General features: G+C 39.1%; 1 protein-coding gene across 2 annotated transcripts in view; it reads left to right on the top strand.

Annotated features, from left to right (window-relative positions):
• The window catches only part of NGF (nerve growth factor), a 32900-nt gene extending 10511 nt beyond the window's left edge, over positions 1 to 22389 (top strand). Inside the window, exons 2-3 of one of the 2 annotated variants that reach the window (XM_074925544.1) lie at positions 18102 to 18242; positions 21522 to 22389. In XM_074925544.1, coding sequence (XP_074781645.1) covers positions 21534 to 22253 — 720 coding nt within the window. In that variant the 5' untranslated portion in view covers positions 18102 to 18242; positions 21522 to 21533 and the 3' untranslated portion in view covers positions 22254 to 22389. The remainder of the gene's footprint in view (positions 1 to 18101; positions 18243 to 21521) is intronic. The other variant, XM_074925545.1, reaches the window with a different exon arrangement.
• The last annotated feature ends 635 nt before the right edge of the window (positions 22390 to 23024 follow it).

Raw genomic sequence — 23024 nt, 5'->3', positions numbered from 1 at the left:
TCAGTCTTCAACACCTGATCCACGATCGTGCTATCACTTGAAAGGGAAAGGAAATAATTTATAAGAAAGCAACACATTTCCAATGCCACAGAAAAACTGATGTAATATTGTCGGCCTGATTTAAAGTTCACCTCTCTACCTTTGAAATAAAACAAATTTCCAAAAGCTCATTTCCAAGTGACATATTTAAATTATGACACTGTACACAGAAACTGGGTGCACACCTAATCATCAAAACTTCCCTGTGGTTTTGATTTTAAACAGGCAGAAAATGATCTTGTAAGGTGTACAACCTGATTATCTGCTTTGAACTTAATATTTATCCAAAAATCCCCACAGAAAAGTGGAAATATGCTAAATGCAAACACAACAGGCCTCTTTAAAAAGATCTGGAAGTCAGAAACCTGCTAGGAATACCTTATATAAAAAAAAAAAAGCTTATTTTTCTTCTGTTAGACAATCTAGAATTGTCATGTATTCATCATCTGATGAAAACTGGAGTAAAAATAGGCAAATACCAAAGAAATACCTATTCATAATACCATGATTATGACAACAATCTGTGGAGTCCCACTCTCCCACTCTTCAACAGCATTTAGGATTTCCATACTACACATCTGACTACAAATGTCATCTTTTGTCTCTTTCCGGTATAGGCGCACGCATACTTCCAATTCAGAATAAAATTGCTTTCTTGTAACTCTTACAATTATTCCTGACAACTGATTCAAAAAATAATACTATAATAAATATGACAAGGTGCACGACAAATACCCAGACAAAGGAAATACATGGTTACACAGAGTGTGATATAAGTGATACAATGACAGTGAATTTCAAATATGTCAGGTTATTTGAACTAATTAATATTGGCACACAAAACATGGAAACACAGATTTGAAATCAGACTTTTCTTCATGCTTTTTGTAGAGCTAGAGAATGTGTAGAGTCAGACACGGTATGCTGTCCTGCCTGCTGAAGAGTGCCAAAGGTTCTGTGGATGTGTCAACCTGGCACTTCACCTACTGTGCAAATGCCTACATTTCATAAAGGACGCAATTTCTATTTTTCACTATGGGAAATATTTTTAGGTATTCTGTTCAGGCAGTTGTTCTCATTCTGTCCTGCACACTGATGAGTGATCTGCACTAAACTGAAATACAAACTAGAGTCATAATTATGTGGGGAAAGGGTTATGCATTTTATTGTGCTGCTTCTATCGTGACTAATGACAAGACAACAAAGACCAAACCCGTACCAGATAGCTCATGTGTATTACCAGCAGGTTCACAACTGACCGCAAGTTGTAGGTGCAGTATATAAGCTTTAGTGTAAACGTGCCTAGATTCTTTATGAAATCCAAGTACTGTTCTTCGCATGGTTGAACATAAATGTAGAGAAAGAAACAATTTTTGGTTTACGTCACTCAGCACAGAAAACTGGAATTGAAAATTAGTATTACAAACTCTGAGTTAGTAACAAGTTTTATTTGTTAGTAAAAGGTCCAGTGTGAATCTGGAATGAGAATTTATGTCCCTTTCCACCTTCCCCACTCATTTGGGGGAGCTACAAACTACCTGTTTTAGTAGCAATGCAGCATGGACTCATGGTGAGGCACAAAGCAGAGGAAATAGAACTGAACACCAAAGAAGAGTTCTGACAAAACTTTTGAACCTCCTTCTCCTACTTCCTTCAGCTTTTTCTTTTCTTTCAGCAATGCCATCATTCAACGAATTGTAAAAAAAAAAAAAAAAAAAAAAGGAAAAGGAAGAATCTTCCATTCCAGCACTTGTGTTGAGGGAAGCCATAATGACATGAGATAAATTTATGTTGATCCACTGAAAACAAAAACAAGAAAGAAAAGTAACTGATTTTGTTTTAATAATGGATCTTACCTAAGGTTCTACCACCTGCTTTGCACTGTCTGTGCTACATAGTATAGGACAGCCAGATGAGAAAACATTTAATCCAGGTGTATGATTTGCAGCCAGATGTCTGTGTTGTAACTTTTATCTTTATATGATTGGTAATTATACTACTATATCATACTGTATTGGGTCACAAAATGATTCTGAATACATTAACTGTGACATCCTACTAAGGTGTTAAGTGTTTCCGATATTACAAATGTGATGGAACAGCTTCACATTGACAAATATTAAATATTCTTCAAAGCAAGCAGTCAGTAAAATTGTGCAACCATGTGAGTGCAGGAAAGAAAATGATTCATTTACAGATGTGCCGATGATAAATTTTTCATCATTGCACACAACCTGGGGCACATCAGGAACAAGACAAGTATTTAAAAAACTGCTGTTATTTTCAACTGGACAAATTCTTGCAAAAAATTTGACATAACCTGACTTCAGCTCCTATTTGAAACAATTTTTGCTACACCTAAGAAACAAGACTCATAGAAATATCCTTTTGTGATTAATTCTCTAAAAATAATAACTGAAAGACCTACTGAATTAACTCTAAAATGACCCATTTCCCTTCCAGGTGTGATGTTTGCTGCTAGTAGTAATACCTGCTAGAGGTTGGGTAGGTTGGTACTGTTTGTCTTTCTAAAAGCTTCTGAAGACTTGTTTTAATTCCTAGAGGCTCTGCACATTATCTGTCCCAGAAACACGGCAGCACTGCAGCATCATTGAAAGAAGAATGTGAGAGAGGGCAGGTGCCATTCAAGTCCATTAATCTGTACATTACAGTGTAACCCAATGTAAAGCTATAAAATGGAAATAAAGTTCTTCTACTTAGAGGGACCCCTAGTGAAAATCTTCAAATTATTGCAAAGAACAAGTTTTCATGAAGCAATTAACTGCTTGACTGAGAATATCCCTACTTTCTATTTTATCTAAAATTCATGGGTGATATTTTGAAACATTTGATTGAACTAGTCACTCAGTCTTGATTATGGTTTGGCATTTTCCTCTACGTAGGCTGATCCATAGGGAATGCCATTCATACCAACAGTGAAGTAAAGCACAATGACTCAGCTGATTAATCAGCTTTCTTTTTTGTTGTTAAGAAGCAAGTATTTGGCTTCCCCAACTCTGTCAAGCTCATGTTATAACTCACATAGTTTTGGTCACCCCTGACTCACACTCTGAGAGAAGGAAAGTAACCTGCAGCCTATGATCTGTTACACAGCTGTATGGATAATGAACACAAATAGCAATACTGCACGCAGTGTTTTCTGTTCACATAAAGTCCCTATCATCTGGGGGAGAAATGTTCCCATTCCTGTTGCTTTCTGATCAAGATTTGTCGCTAATCTGGAATCAACCATAAACTCAGGGTTTATAGGTTCTGACAGTGGTATCAACTGCTATCTAGACAAGTAGCTATTGAAACCAGAGCACATTTATTTTGCTAAAGCAATCTAGCAATTTTCTTAGCTAGAACATAGCACAGAATCTGCAGATGAGCCACGTCTCTATTTTACAATCCAAAAATTCGCTGAATTTATTAACCAAGTTAATGGAAGAAAAAAAAAAGGCTACTTGTAAAAAATCTTAGGTAAACATGGAGCTTCTTTTTTCTTTCATTAATAGGTAAATTGCAACAGGAACGCAGCCAGTGTACAAGCAAAGTATGTGATCATTGTCATGAAATGCCTACAACATAACTGGACTTAATGACAAAGTTAAACAAAGCTCAATTAAAGGCACAATGATTCTAGACAGACAAAAAACATCGGTCTCCCAGCTTCCCACTAAGTAGGTCTCCAAGCATGGAAAGGTTGCCAGCTATGGGGAACAGTTTAGAAAGTTAATGACTGTAAAAATGGGATTCACCGGAGACTGTAATCCTAACTCCAGTAAGCATTGCCAGAGGCCTGACATGAAGAAACAAGTACTATTTCAAGCAGACTGCAAAGGCAAGGGAAAGATTAACAACTGTCAGAATCAGCTACAGATGAGATTCTTCATTCAAGGATCAATATTCTTGAATGTCACAAGAATTTAAAAGGGCTAAAAGGAAATTTAAAGAAAACAATCATGTATCTGTGGATTTGGTTTGTACATTTAAAGTACCTTTCCCTACATTTTGGCTATATATTTTCAAATAGCTATGTGGGATGTAGCTCAATACCTTCAAGACAGAAGGGCATTTTTTTCCAACTTCACTGTCAAGCTTAGTCTTGTGTGTAAAGTAGGGACAGGGAGCAGTTTTGTTGCTGTAGCTAGTATTGCTGTTACTAGCCTCCAAGCCATTGATTTTCACGTTTGCGCTATGTTGCTGTGGATTTTGTTTCTGCCTTATCTATGTCTATCCCTATTAATAAGATTAAGACTTTGCTCTCATTCTTCTAATTAAAATGCTGCAATTCTGAGAAGAGATTCCTAGTCTTCTTTTAGCAGGATAATCAGTGTATCTGTGAGTTCAAGTTACCGTTTTTTAACATCAAAGTTAGCACAAAAATAGCACTCTTCCATGCAGACTGTAACTCTTTATCCACACTGGCTTGAATAACACACCCCGTTTTGTAGTAGTGTAGGCTGCAAGTGCTACCTCAAGCTCATGAGTTTACAGATTTTGGAATTGCCATCCTTCTCAGTAGTTTAAGCAACCAAAGGCTCTTCACATCTTGTCATGCTAGAAACGTATGTACATTTGCCTGTAAACATTTTTCCCTTATTAAACTGGAAGAAGCATGATCTGAATTTCAAGCTGTATTGCACTTACTAGCCTTCAAATATTATTTACAAGTTATTATTTCTGTAGCTTCTCATTACTATAGCAAGTTACCATTCTACAACTTTCAGAAGTACCTCTTCCCACTCTGACTCCTTCTCCCTTATCTTCTATAAGCTATGTGATACAGTACTCAAAGTTTTTGTTTAATCAGCCTCTGCAAGACTGTTTTGATGAAAGAAGGGTGACAAAACCTGTCACAGCAGTTCAGCCATCCCAGTTTCAAGAGTTCACACATTCAATCTATTGATTGATCCCACTATGGAAAAGGAAAAAAGGTTCATACCTAATATAATAAAAGATGCTGATAAAAAAATATGCTGGTAAACACAGAAACAGTAATCTTCTAATCGTGGCCTACTTTTGATAGAATTCACACATTTCAAACTCTGCCTACCAGAGAAGTCAGTGAACCCCACAGAAAGTTGAAGTGTGAACAAGATAAAGACGTGCAACGACAGCAGCGATTAACATTGCTTTGCAATTTAGGCCTTCAGATTTATTCAGACTTAGAACAGGGCCAAAGAGAGTTCTAGAAAAAGTGGTAGAAACATACAAGTGCACAATTAGAAGAAAAGAGACACATCTTCCCTGTTACACTTTTGGACTGTATCAAAAAACGCATTCAGCAACCAGATGATGCCAGAAAACAGAAAATGAACATGTAAGAACCCTACAAATGTTCCTAACACAAGTACGTTCCAAAATGCAGATTTGTAAGAATTGTTGAGGCTGACAGGTTAGTCCAGCTCCCTGTTTCCTTTTCCTGTTCCTGCCTAAGCAGAGGTTGCTGAAGCCTGAACTCCATTTAAACTTCTTTGCACTTTGTTCTTTGCCAAAGGATTCCTATGAATAAGAGATTGAACGGTACAAACACTTTTCTGTTTAACTGTCCTTTTGCACAGAGTAACTAACTGCATGGCCAGGAGAACTGTTCAGAGACACAGGCATTTATTTCAGATAGCTGTGGACTCCCAGCAAGAGAGGACATCTTGCACTCTCTGTCATCATTCACTTCTCTGCATATTACACCGATCAGTGTTCAAGATTTGTGTGAGGTAAGGATGTTGCAGAGTGGTCAGGCTCCAGAGGCTGCTGGTTCAAGATACAGGCAAACCCCTTCCCACATTTAAATTCCACCTTAGATTTCATTTCACCTTAAATGTCTGGGTAGGGAAGGAAAACCTCCTACCTTAAAACATTCACAGCAGCTGCCTCCCCTCAGACTCTGACATAATCAAGGACAGAAAATTGCTACTCGCCCACTGCTCACTGGGTCTGCTCCCAGAAGCCCATACCATACAGCTAAAATATGGACCCAGTTCAAACTGTCTTTGGTCTCTGGGAGCATTAGTCAGATTTTTTGTGCAGCAGCTGCCTGACACATTCAGGATGCTGTGAGCTTTGCACAGTGCAGAAGTTTGGACTGCATTTTTCTGGCCTCATAGTTTTAGTGTCAGGGTCCCAACTAAAGCAGAGCTGAGATTCTCAGAGCATAGGAATGAAGCAACCTCCCAAATCAAGTCATTGTACTTACTTATTCAGTATAAGGAAATGCAGTTTTAATTAGTTTTTCTCAATACACATTTTGTATGCTAATTTACAGAATTCACTACATCGTTACTATCTCTGTGGTTGCCAGCAGTTGTCTAGCACTGCAGCTGTGCAAGTCACTGTGCAACGGGTTAATACAGTAATGAGGGAATACCTTCCACAGAAGATGAAAGCCAAGATGCTTAAGATGACTACATGTCCAACAGGCACTGCAGCGAAGATTGGGCAGGGCAGCAACTCTGAGGCAGATGGTCTCAATGTGTGAGAGTAGAAAGTAAGGAGACTTGCAAATAAGGAAGAGGACACAGTCAGAAAGCATGTATAGCAGACAATACTTGGAGCTGGAGAGGAAACAAAAAAGACTATGTCAAGAAATGATCAGGGGCAGGATGGAGTTCCAGAGAATATGAGATTTTACCACCAGGAATATACCACCAGGAATATATCACTTGGTGCTTGAGTGTGCTGCCCAACAAATCATTATCAAATCAGCACAGTTGTTGCACAGAACAGCTGTTCTGTTTAGACAGGGAATGCACAGGTCGGTCTGGCCCTGGTGGAATGATTTAGGGCTAGTGTGTATCATGCCTGTTTGATGACGTACTACTTAGTCACAGTAGCAGTCACAGGCTAGACTTGGGGATGGTAATTCCATTCTCCTACTTAATCCATTCACTCCATAAAGAAAGGGGCAAAAATTTATTATGGTACAGAGAGAAGCAACCGGTACTCATATGGAATACAAACACTGACAAACACTTGTTTTTCTACCACTTGACACACACACATACACACACAAAAATACAATGAACAAAGACAGACAGTAAGGCAAATAAGAGTGTGAAGAAATAGGATATGTTCCCAGGCATCCTGAACACCTACAAAGATCAGCTTTACAATGGTTTGTTCTGCTGCCAATTAATCAAGATGATCTTCTAGACCAAAACCCGTTCAGAATAGAAAACATACAGGAAAAAAATGTAGGCATGAAGCATTTTGCATAATGTCAACACATTAACACAGAAACGATACTTTAATCCTAAATAACGAGTACAAACATACGAAGCATGAAAGCACAAGTAAAAATTCCAGCAAGCACCGCAGTTTACAAAACAGCTCTGTCTCTTCATAGAAAATCATGTAGCACCGTTGCTTCTGAAGTGCTAGAACACAAAAGATGAAATCCTATTTGCTTGTTTCCTTTATCTGATAATGTCCAGATGATCCAAGTATTAGAACAAATGGCTAAAAGGTTTAAGCAATAGTAAGAACCTCGTGGGTTTTTCTGTAAACTACCCTAGATATCAGGAGACTCTTATTTCTCCTCTAAGAACTACATGTGCTTCCGGAGAACATTACAACATTTACACAGACGATGCTGCAATTTGATAGCTCCTTCAGTATTTCTGTGTTTCACTTTGTTTTATTTGGCAGTCTTTCCAGATTTTTTTTGTGGACAGCTCTACTGCAGATCCTGTTCTTAAGAGATTTTACCCTCTCATTTCAAAATTGCACCAGATTTAAAAGGGTCTTGCTGTACAGAGCAAGAAAACCCTTTCTCCCACCTCTTTGGAAATTTCAATTTTCAAGATGCCAGAAACTACTAAAAAGCCTTCAAATTTGAAAGCTCTTGGACCCAACTAAACTATTTGCTTAGTGCAGATGGCAAAACCCAACATATTTCACATGCCTGTAGTGGAGTACTTAGGAATTTGAAGAAAATTGTTTTGAATGCAAATTAAATGGGAAAGGCAGGTGGAGTGCAGGAGTTTGAGCATCACTACACCTTGACAGCCTTCAGAACAAGCTCGGGCTTTGCAATGAGAAGATATACAAGTATCTGCCCAAATCTTTGCGAGTCACCTCATGTACAGCAGGACACAGCTCACTGCTTACATCCAGTAGTCATCTAGAAATTATATACTTCAGAAATTTACAGGATCTGTCAAAGAATACAGAAGTCAAACCACTAATGAGCAACAGCCCAATTACTTAGTTTCTTATACATACAATTCAACTCGGGGCATGTTGATTTAAAGAAAAATATTAACACTTTAAGTTAATTAAAAGTATTATTCCCATACCTTATGCGGACTTCTAACAAAATGAGTTAAAGGTAGTTACAATAAGGTAGGCACAGAATGAATGTGACAGCCATAGGGTCAATACCCATTTTCAACTGCAATGAAAAGGAGGAAGTCAATTTCTAAAGCTCGCATTTGAGTTCTTTTGTCACAGTTTCCATATTGTAATGTAAATCATTGGAGAGAGAATTCAATAACTGGATTCTGTAGGTCTCATGAAGGTAAAATAGATTTAGATAGAGAAGAATATTCTAGCAGTTTAAAAAGGGGGGGAGGGGCAAGGAAGAAAAGGAACATAGATACTGCTTGGCAAGAATCCTATATTATTCTTTGGATTCCTCACTTGCTACGGAATTAAATCCTAGTGATAGACCACAAGTTAGTGGCAAGACCCATTTGATTAAGTACTTGTAAAATGACTTGACATTTTTGGATGGAAAACCCTATATATACAAAGTAGTACTCTGTTTAAGTATTGACTGTTTCTCCACTATCTCAGCAATCTCTGAACAAACAGAAGAGCATCTCCATTTCGTAAGGTGGGAGTTTTATTTTGCAATCGATTGTCTACATCCTTAAGAGGTTTTTTTTAATAGAAAAAAATCCAACACGTCATTTTGAACTGCTCCAGCTACAAAATCTTTTATCAAATGCAGCCAAATCCTCAGCTTCAGTAGAACATTTTAAAGTTCTCTCAACTCTCTAGACTTCTCTGCTGCATCCTTCCTGTATTTTGACTTGCCAAGTACAGACACAATTCAACTTCCCTCTTGTATTTTCAAAATTCCTGCCCCATTAAAATATCGTTGAGGTTTTTAATGTTGTTAGAAAAGCACTGGAAGATTTGTAGAGGATAAATTTCCCTTTTGATGTAAAGAGAGAACAGAACAGGAAAGCCTGAAGCACAGAGGCATCAAGTATTAGAAGTCATGAGAATCTTGGCCATAGTTTCTTTGTATTTGCATAACGTTCTTTTCCAAATTCAATATCTAGAGAAACATTAGAGATGATGGAATCTATCTCTGGGAATCTGATCATGAAATACCAGTTCATTTTTATTTTCTACCTCATTTTTGGAGTTACCACATTTTATGCATTATACTACAATACATGTCCAATCATGAAAAGTCTCATTTGTTTCAAATTTCTTTGTACAGCGGTAGAAAAGTGAAAAGGGTAACAAAAATGAAAATTATGAGCTTGAATAAAAATTAAATGCTAGCATTGCTGTTAGGATTCAGCTGGTTCTTATTAATCAGGGTTTGAACAAGAATCAGGATTTATATTTCCTTTGGAATAGCTGGAATAAGATCACTAGTTGGACCAGTTTGCTGTTGTGTAAAGATACCGTATTTTTCTGCCTTAACTAATTTTGGCTGTAAGATGGGATAGTAACATTGTAGTCTGATTGCCCTCATACTTCCTTTTCCCAGATGAATTCCAGTTTGATTTTGGTAGTTTCATAAAGTCCAAAATTCCCATTCTTTCATTTCTGGTCATTTCGCATTGGAAACCTCGGGACCAAATACAGCAAGCTAGACACTTGGCAGGACCAGCTCAAGATCCATTTGGGAAAGGTGTAGAGAAAGACAAGGACAGGCCATGCACCCACCCTCATGCAGTTCTTTTTGACTCACTGTTTTAAGCAGCAACTAGGAAACAACTCCTCCTCTTGGACAGGAACTGTAGGTGAGCAGCAATCTTTCGTGCTGCCTTCTAGTTGGGTAGGATGGAGACATCTGTTTTCACAGACCTCAAAGGCATCCAACTCTATATGGGTGGGATGGATTTATCCCAATTATGTTGCAGTAGTTCTCCTGTCAGTTAGTGCCTGAGAACTTTATGCCAACAAAACACTCTTTTATGCCAACGAATTAGGATTTATGAAACCCTGGAGTCTTATAAAATATATATACATTTTGATGTCTGTATTGAAAGTTCTAAAGCAATCATCACATGTCAATCACCAATTTTAAGATTTGCTTTATAGATTATAATATAGGGATGCCATACAACTGTAGTATGCTCAGATAACTTATTTCTAGCCAGCGTTCTTACTTCTTTTTTATATCACTTAATATTACCAGCTTCATGCCACTGAGGGCACCAACTTCAGGAGAATCAGATTCACATGCTCCTAAGGCTGTTTTCTATCATTTATTTTCAGAGAGATTTCTCACTGGTTTTCAAAAGTGACCATTAATTCATTTTTCCTTCACTGTATTTTAAGATATTTTTATCCTGAAAATTTCTGTATCTTTTATTTAATGAGTGTCAGTTTGGTTTTGTTATCTTAAATAGGATAAAATTTTCTCTCCTATCAGAGTGGGTCTGTGCATGTTTTTAACACTGTACTAACACCCAATCTGTCACAATAAGAGCTGCATCCAATTGCAAGTTTTTACTGGTATCGTCATCACGACCTGAAGATCATGTATGTTTTCGAAAGGAGACCATGTTTCAGATGACTGCCGATGACTCTAAATTCCCGTGAGTGTATTCTAGATGTGAGAGTAACGTAATGCTGAACGCTGCATTCTTAGAAACATAAGTCTTATGTTTTACAACGCAGCAGTTACAAAATTAGCCTTTTAAAGTTGAGCTCTGTCTGTCCTGTGTCACAAGGCTCTGTCACCTACTGCAAGAAACCACCACCTGCTGCTGCAGGCTGGATTTCTCCCATCAGGTAGCTTCACTTGTCACCCTGTGCTGAGGGAATGGAGTGTCAATGAAGGTGACAGGCAATAGACTTGTTTTCTTCTTTTTGGGCCTCTCTGCAGAAGCACCAGCAATTGAAATACTTATATACTGGTTCAGGATACAAGTGATGAAATTAGAATCCTGAAAATAAACCATTCCCTTTACTTATGCCCCAATAAGCATAAAATAAACCCTAAGAAGACAAGTTTTCCAAAGCCTTACCAGTTTCTGATTTGGTGAATCTCCACCCTGCAGGTCAAGACTCACAGTGCTATTTTTCCTTAAGTACCCAAAATGGACAGATACATCATGGGCAATCGAGCACTCTTGTTATTACCCTTGCCTAGAGTAAACTTGAGTCAGAAATCTAGAGGTTGTTGCACAACATGTGATGACAATGATCATGGTGACTTGATGCATGCTTATTGCTTCAGGGCAGCATTTTTCTCAGTCTGCTACTCTCCTTAGAAATACTCAAAGGAACATTTCAGTACTGGAGGCATTTGGAACAAAAGGAAGTGTATGAGACACAGGTAGGTTTCAACTGCTTCTTCAGCATACATAAAGCTCTTCTTTACAGGATGAGTCACTGTAGATATAATAGAGGAATGAAAACTTGAGTCCATTAGAAATTCCCATTTTTTTGCTCATCAGCTAAGATCAAGGGAAAGATGAAATATGGTGCCTCTGACACTGCTCTTAGTCATAATGGCTTAAGGATTCCCTTCGAGGCCTCTCATGTGTCATATTCCTGAATTGCTACTGCTAAACTGTAATTCATATACTTGTTCAAATGCTTCAGTGAGGAAGATGTGCCAGTAGACATCTTCTCTTTAACAGCAACTTCAACAGCAACTTCCTCCCTCATTTTTTTCTTACTATCAGAAGCAGCCAGATAAAACTAATTCACTACTTGTTGCTTATTTTGGTGACCTCCATGATCCCATCTGCTGCATAGGCAGCCAAGTATATCATCCATCATTGCAAATAATACCAGAAAACACGTGGCAGTTTACTGGCTGCAAACCATCTGCTACCAATAGCCCTAGCACAGCACACACGCTCCATACTGTATCACTGGAAAGAACCGCACAAGTTTCACTGCTGGGTCAAGCCCTACATAGTACAGACTTCTTTTGTTGTTATTGAATAAAGCAACCACTTCTCATCTCTGAAATGGAGAATTCTAATTAGATACTCAGGGGACTCCACTGACTCATTCAATATTCTGAAAACTATTATTTCCTGCTATTATGATGTTGGTTTTCTCCTATTTCCTGTAATCTGAATTACAAAATTTGTAAATCAGATGTGTGGTCTCACAAGCCTAATGCCTTGTTCTTCCACACCTTCTGCATGAACTATATGAGACTTGAGAGTAATTAGGTTATTTGCAGTAGGGAAATCACTTCTGAAATATGCGTCCTTTCATAAATTCAAGATATATCAGCGTTTCTGTAATCATGAATACAAAAAGATTCAAATACCCTTTATGTTTATTTTTTGCACATCCCTAAAATATGCCAACAACTTCAAGAACGACAGAAAACAGCATTCCAAATTGTATCATGCTTTAGATTACAGCATTCTATGCCTATGTTTATTTTTATTTAGAAAACTATTTACTTGCTGTATTTGATTAAACCAAACTGAGCATTAATTTATCTTTTCTCTTACTAGCGTAGGAGCTACTACAATGGAATTTGGTGAATGTGCAGTTAGAAGGCTGCACTGTATTCTCTATTAAAATACACCACTAAAAATACTCTGTATTACAGACAAACACGCTTCATTTTTACTAACATTTACAGATAGTAATACCACATTGATAGCCCAGTTCAACTCTAGTGCTTCACTTTACCTAGTCAGGCATTACCGGAAGGATGAGGATACCCAAGAACCTCAAGACCTACAAGACAGACAGGTCTTATATTTGGTTTCTGTGCTCTAACAGTCTAAACAGTACTCCGTGGGCAGCAAATAGGAAGTATCTAGGATAAAAAATGAGACATAATTAAAGCTTTACTGGTGCATTATGGACGACAAATAACAAATTTGCATTTTGGAAAATTTTGTTCCTTCAATTCAAGCAGCAGCAAACTTCACGCAAGCTGAGGATGCTCCCAACTGTGTAGTGCTATGACAGTAATAACATGAAGTGTCAGAGGTGTTCTGGTATAAAATCAAGGCTTGGTCTTAGTTTTCACTTCATGCTGGAAGAACACAGCAGTATGACTTTAAGTACTAACTGCTCCACCAGGTTTTTATTTATTTTCCTGGATTTTAAGTCTCACATTTAGCAAAGGCACATGGCAATAAACATTCAGATCACACTTTCAGTAAAAGCTAGCTGGAAAATTAATTGTGCATTAAATGAACATCCTCAGTCCTTAGGAGTTCACTGTGGTGAAATTCTTAGTGTTTCTGAGTGGAAAGTAAGTCATCATTCTGTGAAAAAAATGCCCCGGGTCTGATGGATACTGGGAAGATTTTATAAGCCACAGAGCAAATCTTGCTACTGGAAAGCTGTTTGTTGTTCATGATACGATACCATGGTCAAATGTAACCAGAAATAAGAAACATTAGAAGGCTGTGAACTTTCTGAAATGTAATTTTTCAAGTAAATTTCAAGTAGCAGGCTTTCATCTGTCTCCCCCAGTCTTTCCTCCTGAGTCAATGAAAGCAGAATCAAACCACTGTGAACACAAATGTAAAAATACCCCTAAAATGTAGTAAAACATGGTGTTGATGTTTTGCCAGTTAGCATGAAGTATATATTATTCTGTGAAAACAGCTGATTTCAGAAGAACACATAACTGGAAGGGACCCTCCTGGGATGTTTAAGTTTAAAATATACCCCCCAAAAAAGCTATTTAAAAGATTAGAATTGTGACAGTTGTGCAAAAGAAGTATTTCTGCTTTGTTCTGACAGAGCTGAATAACTGAGGGAGTTTATGTTGGTTAAACATCACCATTATTGGTTTGCTGGAGTTGTGCTAAATCAAGCTTCCATTTTCTCTCCAAACATGAACATTCCTGTAGTGAGAAGCTGCACTGTTCACTGTTCTGGGGAGAAAGAATAGGTGGTGTCCTGGAGTCTGATCTTCCATGCTGTATTTTTAGTTATACAAGTGGTAGTCATGAAACTGAACTGCTTCAACATAGTACATCATTTTTTCTCCCCACTGTAACGATACTTTATCAATGCTTCAAGGTTTAAGAGAGCTATTTTTCTGTATTGTAGAAAAAACAGAGCCACCAAAATTCAATGGCAGTGTTAACAGAGAAGTGTCATATCTATAAATTGCTCTTGGAACTCCAAAACTCTCACATATATCTTTACATGCTTTATAACCCAGTTGCTAACTGTCCAAGTACTGCAGTCTGAATTGAAATTAATCTGCACTGGATTCCAGAGTTATCATACATGTTTGGGGGTTTTACATCCAACAGGGATTTATACAGAGATTTGGCAAGAATTTTACTGCTATTCTTACTGGAAGTAATTAATTTAGTAAATTTACTGAATTTGCAGATCTAAATAAGTTTCCAGGAAACATATTCTCTTCGTCTGTTCTTCCTCAGATTCTGTGGGATAATTATTTAAAAAAAACAAGGGAGTTCCCTATACATATTTGTTTTGTTTGGCACTTGTTTCGCTTACAGGTGCCTGCAAGCAGAGTTTTTCAAGACACAGAACCACTTGCTTTCTGATGTGATCCATTTCTCCACTCCTACATTAAGCCCCTTGTGACGCTGCTTTTAGGCTGTTCAGGCTTCTACTAGTGACGTCTTTATTGTGTGATAGCCAAATAAGCAAAGAAACAGGGAGACTGATCATCTCTTTTTCAATTACTACCTTTCTCAGACAGCCCTTGGATCAGCTGGTAAATATTGTATTTATTTTACTGTAAACCCCTATGAAGCATTCATGGGCAAAGAGCACTTTTTAATATTTATAATGTGCTGCTGCTCCTACTAAATGTGCTGAGACTCAGAGATAAGAATGAAGTGGGGTGTTTTACTCCCCAGGTCTGTAATCCTGAAGGCATGTAAATTTTGAAGAAATACTCACTTCAGTAGGATATTTTATTAACTCTGGGAATGGTAGGTAGAGAGGAATAGTATACAGATGCCATCTTCAGCATCATTTGACTAACACCGCATCATTTACCGGATTCTGCCACAACCAGGAATCCGGGAAGACAGTAAAAGAACTTAAAAAAAAGCCCAACTGAAAATAAACTCTTTTGTGGTTAAAAAGCAGCCAGTTGGAATTGAAGCACTGTTTTCTTAGGGTGGCAGAACAGTTGGAAAAGTTGTTGGATTATTTTTGGCAGCAGCCAGCATATTATAGCTCTATCATTACCGTTACTAAACTGTCAAGAGTCCACTGAAAGGGTTATTACTTTGCTAGTACATTCTTGCAAAAATACAGCATATTCAGTCTGGTAGCATGAAGCTTTGGATTTCAGAACTTTGACTTTTCTGACACATTCATATCACTGTAACTAGCTTAACACAGGTACAGTAAAACATGAGCCATGATTTACAGACAGCAGCGAATCCAAAGAGTGGCCAAACCATTACGGAAGTGTTTGCATAACATGATACAATGAACACGTTAACAGATTGACTCCTCTGCCCTGCACTGCTTGAAAATGGGCTTGGAAGATTTCAGTTAGATTTTTTTTAAATTATGTAGCTTGTATATGGATCTTGGTAAGAGTCAAACGCAGTGGCTAAAGTTAGTGGCAGCCAGCTCTCCTGGGGACATAAATTGTGCAGGTATAAAATGAATTCAGTTCATGCTTTGGTGTAAGCAGCATGTTCTCCTTAACAAACACACTCGCATCTCCACACTGAATCCCGCAGTATCTTTTGCAGTACAGAAGTACCTTATACAACCCTTCTTTACCTTATTAAATGGAACAGATAAGCTATCTAAATATTTAAGATTAATAAAATACTATTTTTATCACTTTCAATAGCACTGATGAATTTACAATCAGAAATGTACTCTGCTGAGAAGGCATCAGCATGTTGGATTTAACTAGTGAAGAAAATAATGTTTTTTCCTTAGATTTGGGGTCTATATGACCATTCACAGTGTAGTAATTAAGACTGGGATTATTTCTGCCTTTACAGTAGCCAGAGGACAAGCATTTAAGTATGTGCCTTCATGTGTCTCCAAGTTTTATATCTTCAGTTCTTCTCAAATATCAACCACAATCAGATAATTCTCTGCCAGCAAAGGGCAAACTGATTTTCTTTCTGATTATCTACTGAATTGACCAAGAAATTTCCCTGCTGTTGTAGATGTTGCTTTCAGCCCATTGCTTGCCTCTTCTTCCCCAGGCTTCACTAGGCTACCCTTATCTTCTGACCAACTTCTCCTACATCTGGGAGCAGGTTTACAGTTTATGTTGCCTCAATAAAAAGAGTATCCCAGCCAAATAGCTCATTTGGACCCACGCTGAATCACATACTAAAACATCCCCAAAGTTTAAGGCCTTTGTCCTGTGAAAGGTCTTCATATTCTCTAAGCCACAAAGACTCAAGTACGTCTCTGGCCCTCACCTGATTCCTGCCTGAATAAAAAAGGCAGCCTGCCTCCAACAGAAAGAGGGTAGCTTAATCTCTTTTCACCTCGCCAGTGCTAGTTGGCCAAAGGTCTTAGGAGATTCTTTAAGGTAAGGACACACTTGGTTCACCCCCTAAAATGTCATCCCAAGCTTGTCTCCGAGTTTCATTTTGTACAGCATACCGATTTTGTTTTTTTCCTGAAATTGTAGGCTTCCAGCACTGAAGCTGACCAAAGCACTAGCTTTTAGCACAGTGTCTTCTTGCTCTGGCAGTGTAAGAGCCTTAGAATATCTTTTTTTATTTTTCCATGTGAAAGATCTCAGAAAGACCTCAGGCATCATCTCTTCACTGAAACAGACCTTCAGCACTCTGTCATGAAATTGCTGAAGTGGAACTCATGTTCCAACAATCAGCAGAGTCCAGTCACCATCACTGGATAACCTGTAACCTGTCACTCCAGTCTGTTGAGCTGCACACTTTTTTTTCCTCCACTCCCTTTCACTAAACATGACACTACTAAAAAACAGCTCAGGCAACTTTGCAACTGTATTTTTTCATTGGTGGTTCAAAAAGTGATGGGAGCATTGGGGAGGCTAGAACTATCCTGTAGGTAGCTGGTATTTCACATGAAATACTACAATCACTGACAATGTTACTGTATGTATTGACAAAAACTCAAAGGAGAAACAAAAGGTACTTTCCACTGGCTGTTCAGAATGGACAGTAATATGCACGCAATCCTCCTTCAGGGTGTCTAAAGAACTTCTAGCATTTGGGGCATTGTTAAGAAGAGAAAGCACGAGGCATGAACTGTGTAACTAAGATGTGTGCATGGCCAGTTTGTGGATAGCACATAGTTCGTGTCCTACAAATGTCAGGTTCTACAAATGTCCCTGGTTTTGAGTGTTTAAGTATTGACAATAGGAGTGCACCATTTTGAAGTACTGTGACAGAAAAAGGACCCAGGGCTGGTGATAGTGCTGTTTAGAAGAACCTGGAGAACCACTCAGAGTAGCTGCTGAGTTTTACATCATCTGCATTTCCTGGCACACAACTTGCAGTGCCTTTACTTGAAACCAGACTTGCTTCCCAAAGATGATGGGGGGTTCTGAACCCTTGTTTGTCTATCGCTACTGTGCAAACTGAGCGCACACAGTGACATCAGCAGGTATTGCTTCACTATGCTGTATCACTCCTGTTTTTGGTGAGCCTGGAAGATGCCTGAGAGGGATTGTGAGCAGTGGACTGTTAACCACAGTCTGGTAAAGCTGCTGAATAAAGGTAGCTCTGTATTACAAATGTGCTGCTCTTGAAAGTCAAGAACTGCACTTTAGACAAGCTCTACACCGTAACAGTGAAAATGGCACGGTTCAGAGAGCCAAGCAAGTGGATTTGTACACCTGCTGTCAAGTGGGAAATGGTACTGAGAACACTTACTTGCTGGCTAATTATTGAAACAAATATTTCTGCTTCTAGTGGAACGCAGAATAAGCAACTCCCAGACTCAGCTACGCAGTCAAACTGGCCCGATGGCATGCTGCAGCCAACCCCAGCTCAGCGTCTGGATGAAATAAAGACCTTGCTGGGGGAGAAGTTTTTTGTGCAGTATACTCAGAGGTAAGCACAACACACACACTCTTCTCAGAGCAGACTGAAATCGTCTATTCCTAGTATCACACAGTAGCCTGAACAGCTACACCAAAAGTGTTTAAATGACATTTGACCAACACACTAGTGGGGAAGAGAATCATCATCTTGAACTTAAAAAAATCATTGGTCTGTCTTCTAAATGAAGATAAGGGCAGTTCACATTTAATACTCCTATTTTTGGAAAAGCTTAGTTCTTTGACTTATTAAACCAGTTGCTTCACTGATACCCAATAGCTAGCTATTGTCTGGCTAAAATGGGAGTTTCCACTTACTCTGTTTTCTTTTATTGTTGCCAGACATCATATCTTTTGTGGGGAATACTTACTTATAATGAGAGACGGTCCACTTAGAAGTCACAATTCTCATTAAACATCCCCTGGTTTAGTACAGTTTTTGTATTTTGAGCATTGAAATGCCTGCAGTAACCTTTGTGGCCAATGTTACAGATACCCATGTACTACCAGCACTAAAATCGGCAGCTGTGCATCTCCCTGGAAGTTCAGATGGCTGCACCTGGCATGCACTGCGAACACCTTTATAAAGCAGCACGAAAGGGGTCCAGTAACTAAGTCTGTGACAAAGTTTAGAAATAACCCCCCAAAACAGCCTGTAAAAGATCTGTTATGCTTCAGCAAAGAAGTCCACAGTCCTCATAGTCTAAGGCATACCTGCTTGTTCGATGTTAACTTTTTCTGCTTGTGTTGTCATCAAGCCTAGACCACTTTTTTAATCAGTTTCTATTCTCCACTAATTTAATAATTGATTAAAAGATTCAATTTTGAAACTTCAGGAAAACTACCAGGTATCCCAAATATATTTTTGACTGTGTTTGGGCCACACTCCCCACAGAATGCTTTACCACAAAGAGAGGAAATACAAGGTCATGTTTAAAAAAAAAAAAAAAAGGCAAGAAGGTGACATCTTTGTGATTTTGTGTTAATGGCCTTAAAGCAATAATCTTAGCATATGCAACTTAAGAAACTCAGAAAAGGAAGATAAATGTAGCTGCATTTTAGAGCAGTGAAGCTTGTACAGCATAGAACCAGAAACAGCTCTTTGCTGACATTGCAACCTCTCTTTCCTACAGAAGGAAATAGTAAAAAAAGGTTTATGTATAAACACAATAGGTTGAGGCTGCTATTGGCATGTCTAAATTGTGCCTGGATTTTGTTCTGCAGACCTCTTCCATTAACATTTCTGTCAGGAAAACTAAGTCTTTAGAGATGTAATGAACCATCTGATTTCAATTTGGTTGTAGAACAAGGGGTTACTCTCTGAATCGTGCATAGCAGAGCTATTGAGCTACACCCAGCTCTATTTCCTTATACAGATGATGATGACTGCTCAAGCACGAGCAGCATGTGGGAAAGCAGCAACCCTCAGCCTTGTTTTAAGCAAATTAAAGTGGCTTTGGAACAGTAAGGATTTTTTCTGTGAGAGAGATTTGACTCTCATCCTCATCATTCTTCCAGCCCAACTGTTGCGCAGACAATGCTAATGTGGCTTTTGGCCTTTCTTTTCTTTTCTTTTTTCTCCCCTTGATGCAGGGTCTGTAGCATCTTCATCCTCTTCAGCCACTACCTCCACTTGGTATCTCCTGCTGATTTCTTAAATGCTTGCCCAGACCTGCAGAAACACTGCTGTTTATTTAACTTCAGCTCTTGTCCAAGATAAGACTATCTGCACAAGATCCTATGGGAAATCTTAGGTTTCTGCATTTTCTACAAGACTGTGCTCTAGGAAAGCTAAAGCCCTTTTGACTGCTTTCGTGCTGTTTGGGATTCTAGTCTGAAAAAGCTGAACAGAAAGAGAGAGGGGGAACCTCAACAGTAATTGACCCACACCCAGAAAAAACATTAAGACATGCTGGGAAATCAGAGTGGAACTGCAGAGCCTGATTCCTCTTTTACAAAACCCTGTTTGTCCAGTCTGTGTGCGGCTGCCTGCCTGCTGGCCGGACACAGTGTAATTCAGGGCCAGCTGAGACATGTCAGGCAAAACAAGGCAAAGAGACAGGGGAGGAGCCTCGCTTGGTAGTTTTTTTCTGTTTATACCCTGTCTCTGCTTATTAAATCTTCACAGAGAAAATACAATGTCTGCCCTTAACTGCAATTTCAGATCATTTTTTAAATGTCTCTTATTCCCAGGATGCCTGCTGCTGATGTGTTAACCCAACAGGCGGCTGAATTAGTCAACATGGTAGTTACCCAACAAGGTATTACTGCTGCTGGTCTTCTAGCATAAAAGTGTTCTTAGCAAAGTTTTAGACATTTGTCTTGCACTTTTCCACACCCAAACTGATGCACATATTCTCCAAATTGAAGGAAGGCTAGCAGTGGCCCTGGATCTGCTGTGCAGTGCCATTTGTGGAGTTTCTTGGTCACAGCCCTCTGAAAAAAGGAAGGTGTTTCCCTGTAGGTAACTTCCAGTACTATGGCCGCAACAGTTGTAGATATGCTGTACAGACCCAGAAGTAGCCTTGCACCCATGGTGCATCTATATGATACCCATATTTGTCCTAATAAGCAGCTTCAACATGGAAAAATCCCATCTGCCCTTGTGACAACATGATGCCAGAGCTCTTCTGGGAAGCAGCCTGGGGTTTATTTGACCAGAATCAGCAAAGGGCAGATGGGATAGATGGAGGCTGCTGGAGGCAGCTGAGCCAGCCAGAGTGGCGGGGCCTGTCCCCATGGCAGGTAAGCAAGGCTGTTGAATGTGTGATAATGGCACTATTCACTGGGGCTCCCCTCTTCGCACAAGTGCAGGCTTGGTGGTCCCCACCCTAACCCCAGGGATACCTCTGCAGACAAATCAACTGCACAGACAGCTGTTTTAGCCAAGGGACTACTTCTGCTCTCACTACTCTGCAGGGTATTTGCAGCCAAGAGACCAGCTCTGGCCAAAAAGGTTGCTGCAAAAATCACTAGAGATTTTACTCCTGGGAACATGCTGTTGCCATATGGTCTCCACATTAATAACACCAAACAAGTGCTTCATAAACAGTGTTCTAATAACAAATACCAGAGGAATTAATAATAATCTAGCTATTATTTTCTAATGTTCTCACTTTATTAAGAACACTTACGCCGTCTGAATGAGCTCTTCCGGAAGAACAACATCTGGCACCCACATGAATACCTGATGAAATCTTTATGATCCTAAATATCTCATAAATTTGTCAGCAATGGCATCCGTTTGTGCCAGCATAGCTTACAGTAACATCACGTTTTTCTTTTGTTCTAGGTGCATAGCGTAATGTCCATGCTGTACTACACTCTGATTATAGCTTTTTTGATCGGCACACAGGCAGCTCCAAAGTCAGAGGACAATGCTCCACTGGAGTATCCTGCAGAACATTCCCTGGTCAATACCCACCGGAGTAACAGACACCACATTCCCATGGCAGCTCCACAGACAGCCCACGGTCATTCTACTTGGACAATAGGTAGAAGAGAAGCTATAAATATCACCATGGACCCCAAATTCTTTAAGAGGAGGCGTTTCCGGTCTCCTCGGGTGCTGTTCAGCACACAGCCCCCCCCAGTGTCAGGGCAAGGACAGAATATGGGATTCCTCAGCAGTACAGGTTCTCTCAACAGGACTGCCAGGACCAAGAGGACTGCACATCCCGTATTACACCGGGGAGAGTTCTCAGTGTGTGACAGTGTCAGCATGTGGGTTGGGGACAAAACCACAGCCACTGACATTAAAGGCAAAGAGGTGACAGTGTTGGGAGAGGTCAACATTAACAACAACATTTTTAAGCAGTATTTTTTTGAGACCAAGTGCAGGGACCCTAAGCCAGTCTCCAGTGGGTGCCGAGGGATTGATGCAAAGCACTGGAACTCTTACTGCACCACAACACACACCTTTGTCAAAGCGCTGACGATGGAGGGCAAGCAAGCAGCCTGGCGGTTTATTCGAATTGACACAGCCTGTGTGTGTGTGCTCAGCAGGAAGTCAGGGAGACCCTGAGACGGATCTAAACCCCACGACAGCATCCTCCTAGCCCCCTACCTCAGTCTGTAAATTATTTTAAGTTATAAAGGACTGCATGGCATATTTATAGTTTATACAGTACAGAAAGAACCTCATTATTTATTAAACTCTTTTGAAAACCTTTTGTGCTTTGCAATTTATTTACTTGCAGAACCCTTCAATAGATGTTCACCTTAGCCTCATTCAGCCCAATTCTGCAACGTTCACAGGACCACTGAACAATCTTTGCTCACCATTCTACAAAAAGAAAACATTTTTCACACAGTTTTCACACATATTCCTCTCTTCCACAACAAAAGAATTTTCCTCACAAAAACCAGTTTACTGTGAACATCTTGTAGATTTATCAAAATGTTTTGTCCACCTACCAACAGAATGATAAACACTTGTCAAAATGTGCTTCCAGTTTTACTAATTATCCATAAAGATATTAATCTGAGATAATTAATCATCTTAGTGAACTCCTGGTAGAAATACTAATTCTTCATGTTGCTAGATAAATTTCTAAGGAAGACCTTCATTGCATCTTTTAAAATTGCCAAATTATCTTCACTGCAAAAATAATTCATTCTGAATTATTCTGGAACATTTGTCTGCACAAGAAGAGAATCTCAATGTATGTATTTTTGCATTAAAATGGTATTTTACAGCTCATTACTTGAGCTGTATTAGTGATGTGGTGGCAAATGGCAATATACATATATTAATTTTTAAAAGTTCATGTGGCTTATAATTAAAATTTGAAAA

Source organism: Athene noctua, chromosome 23 (genome assembly GCF_965140245.1).
Source record: "Athene noctua chromosome 23, bAthNoc1.hap1.1, whole genome shotgun sequence".
Classification (NCBI taxonomy): Eukaryota; Metazoa; Chordata; class Aves; order Strigiformes; family Strigidae; genus Athene; species Athene noctua.
The sequence above is the reverse complement of the archived record's forward strand: the minus strand, read 5'-3'. Positions and strand labels throughout refer to the sequence as shown.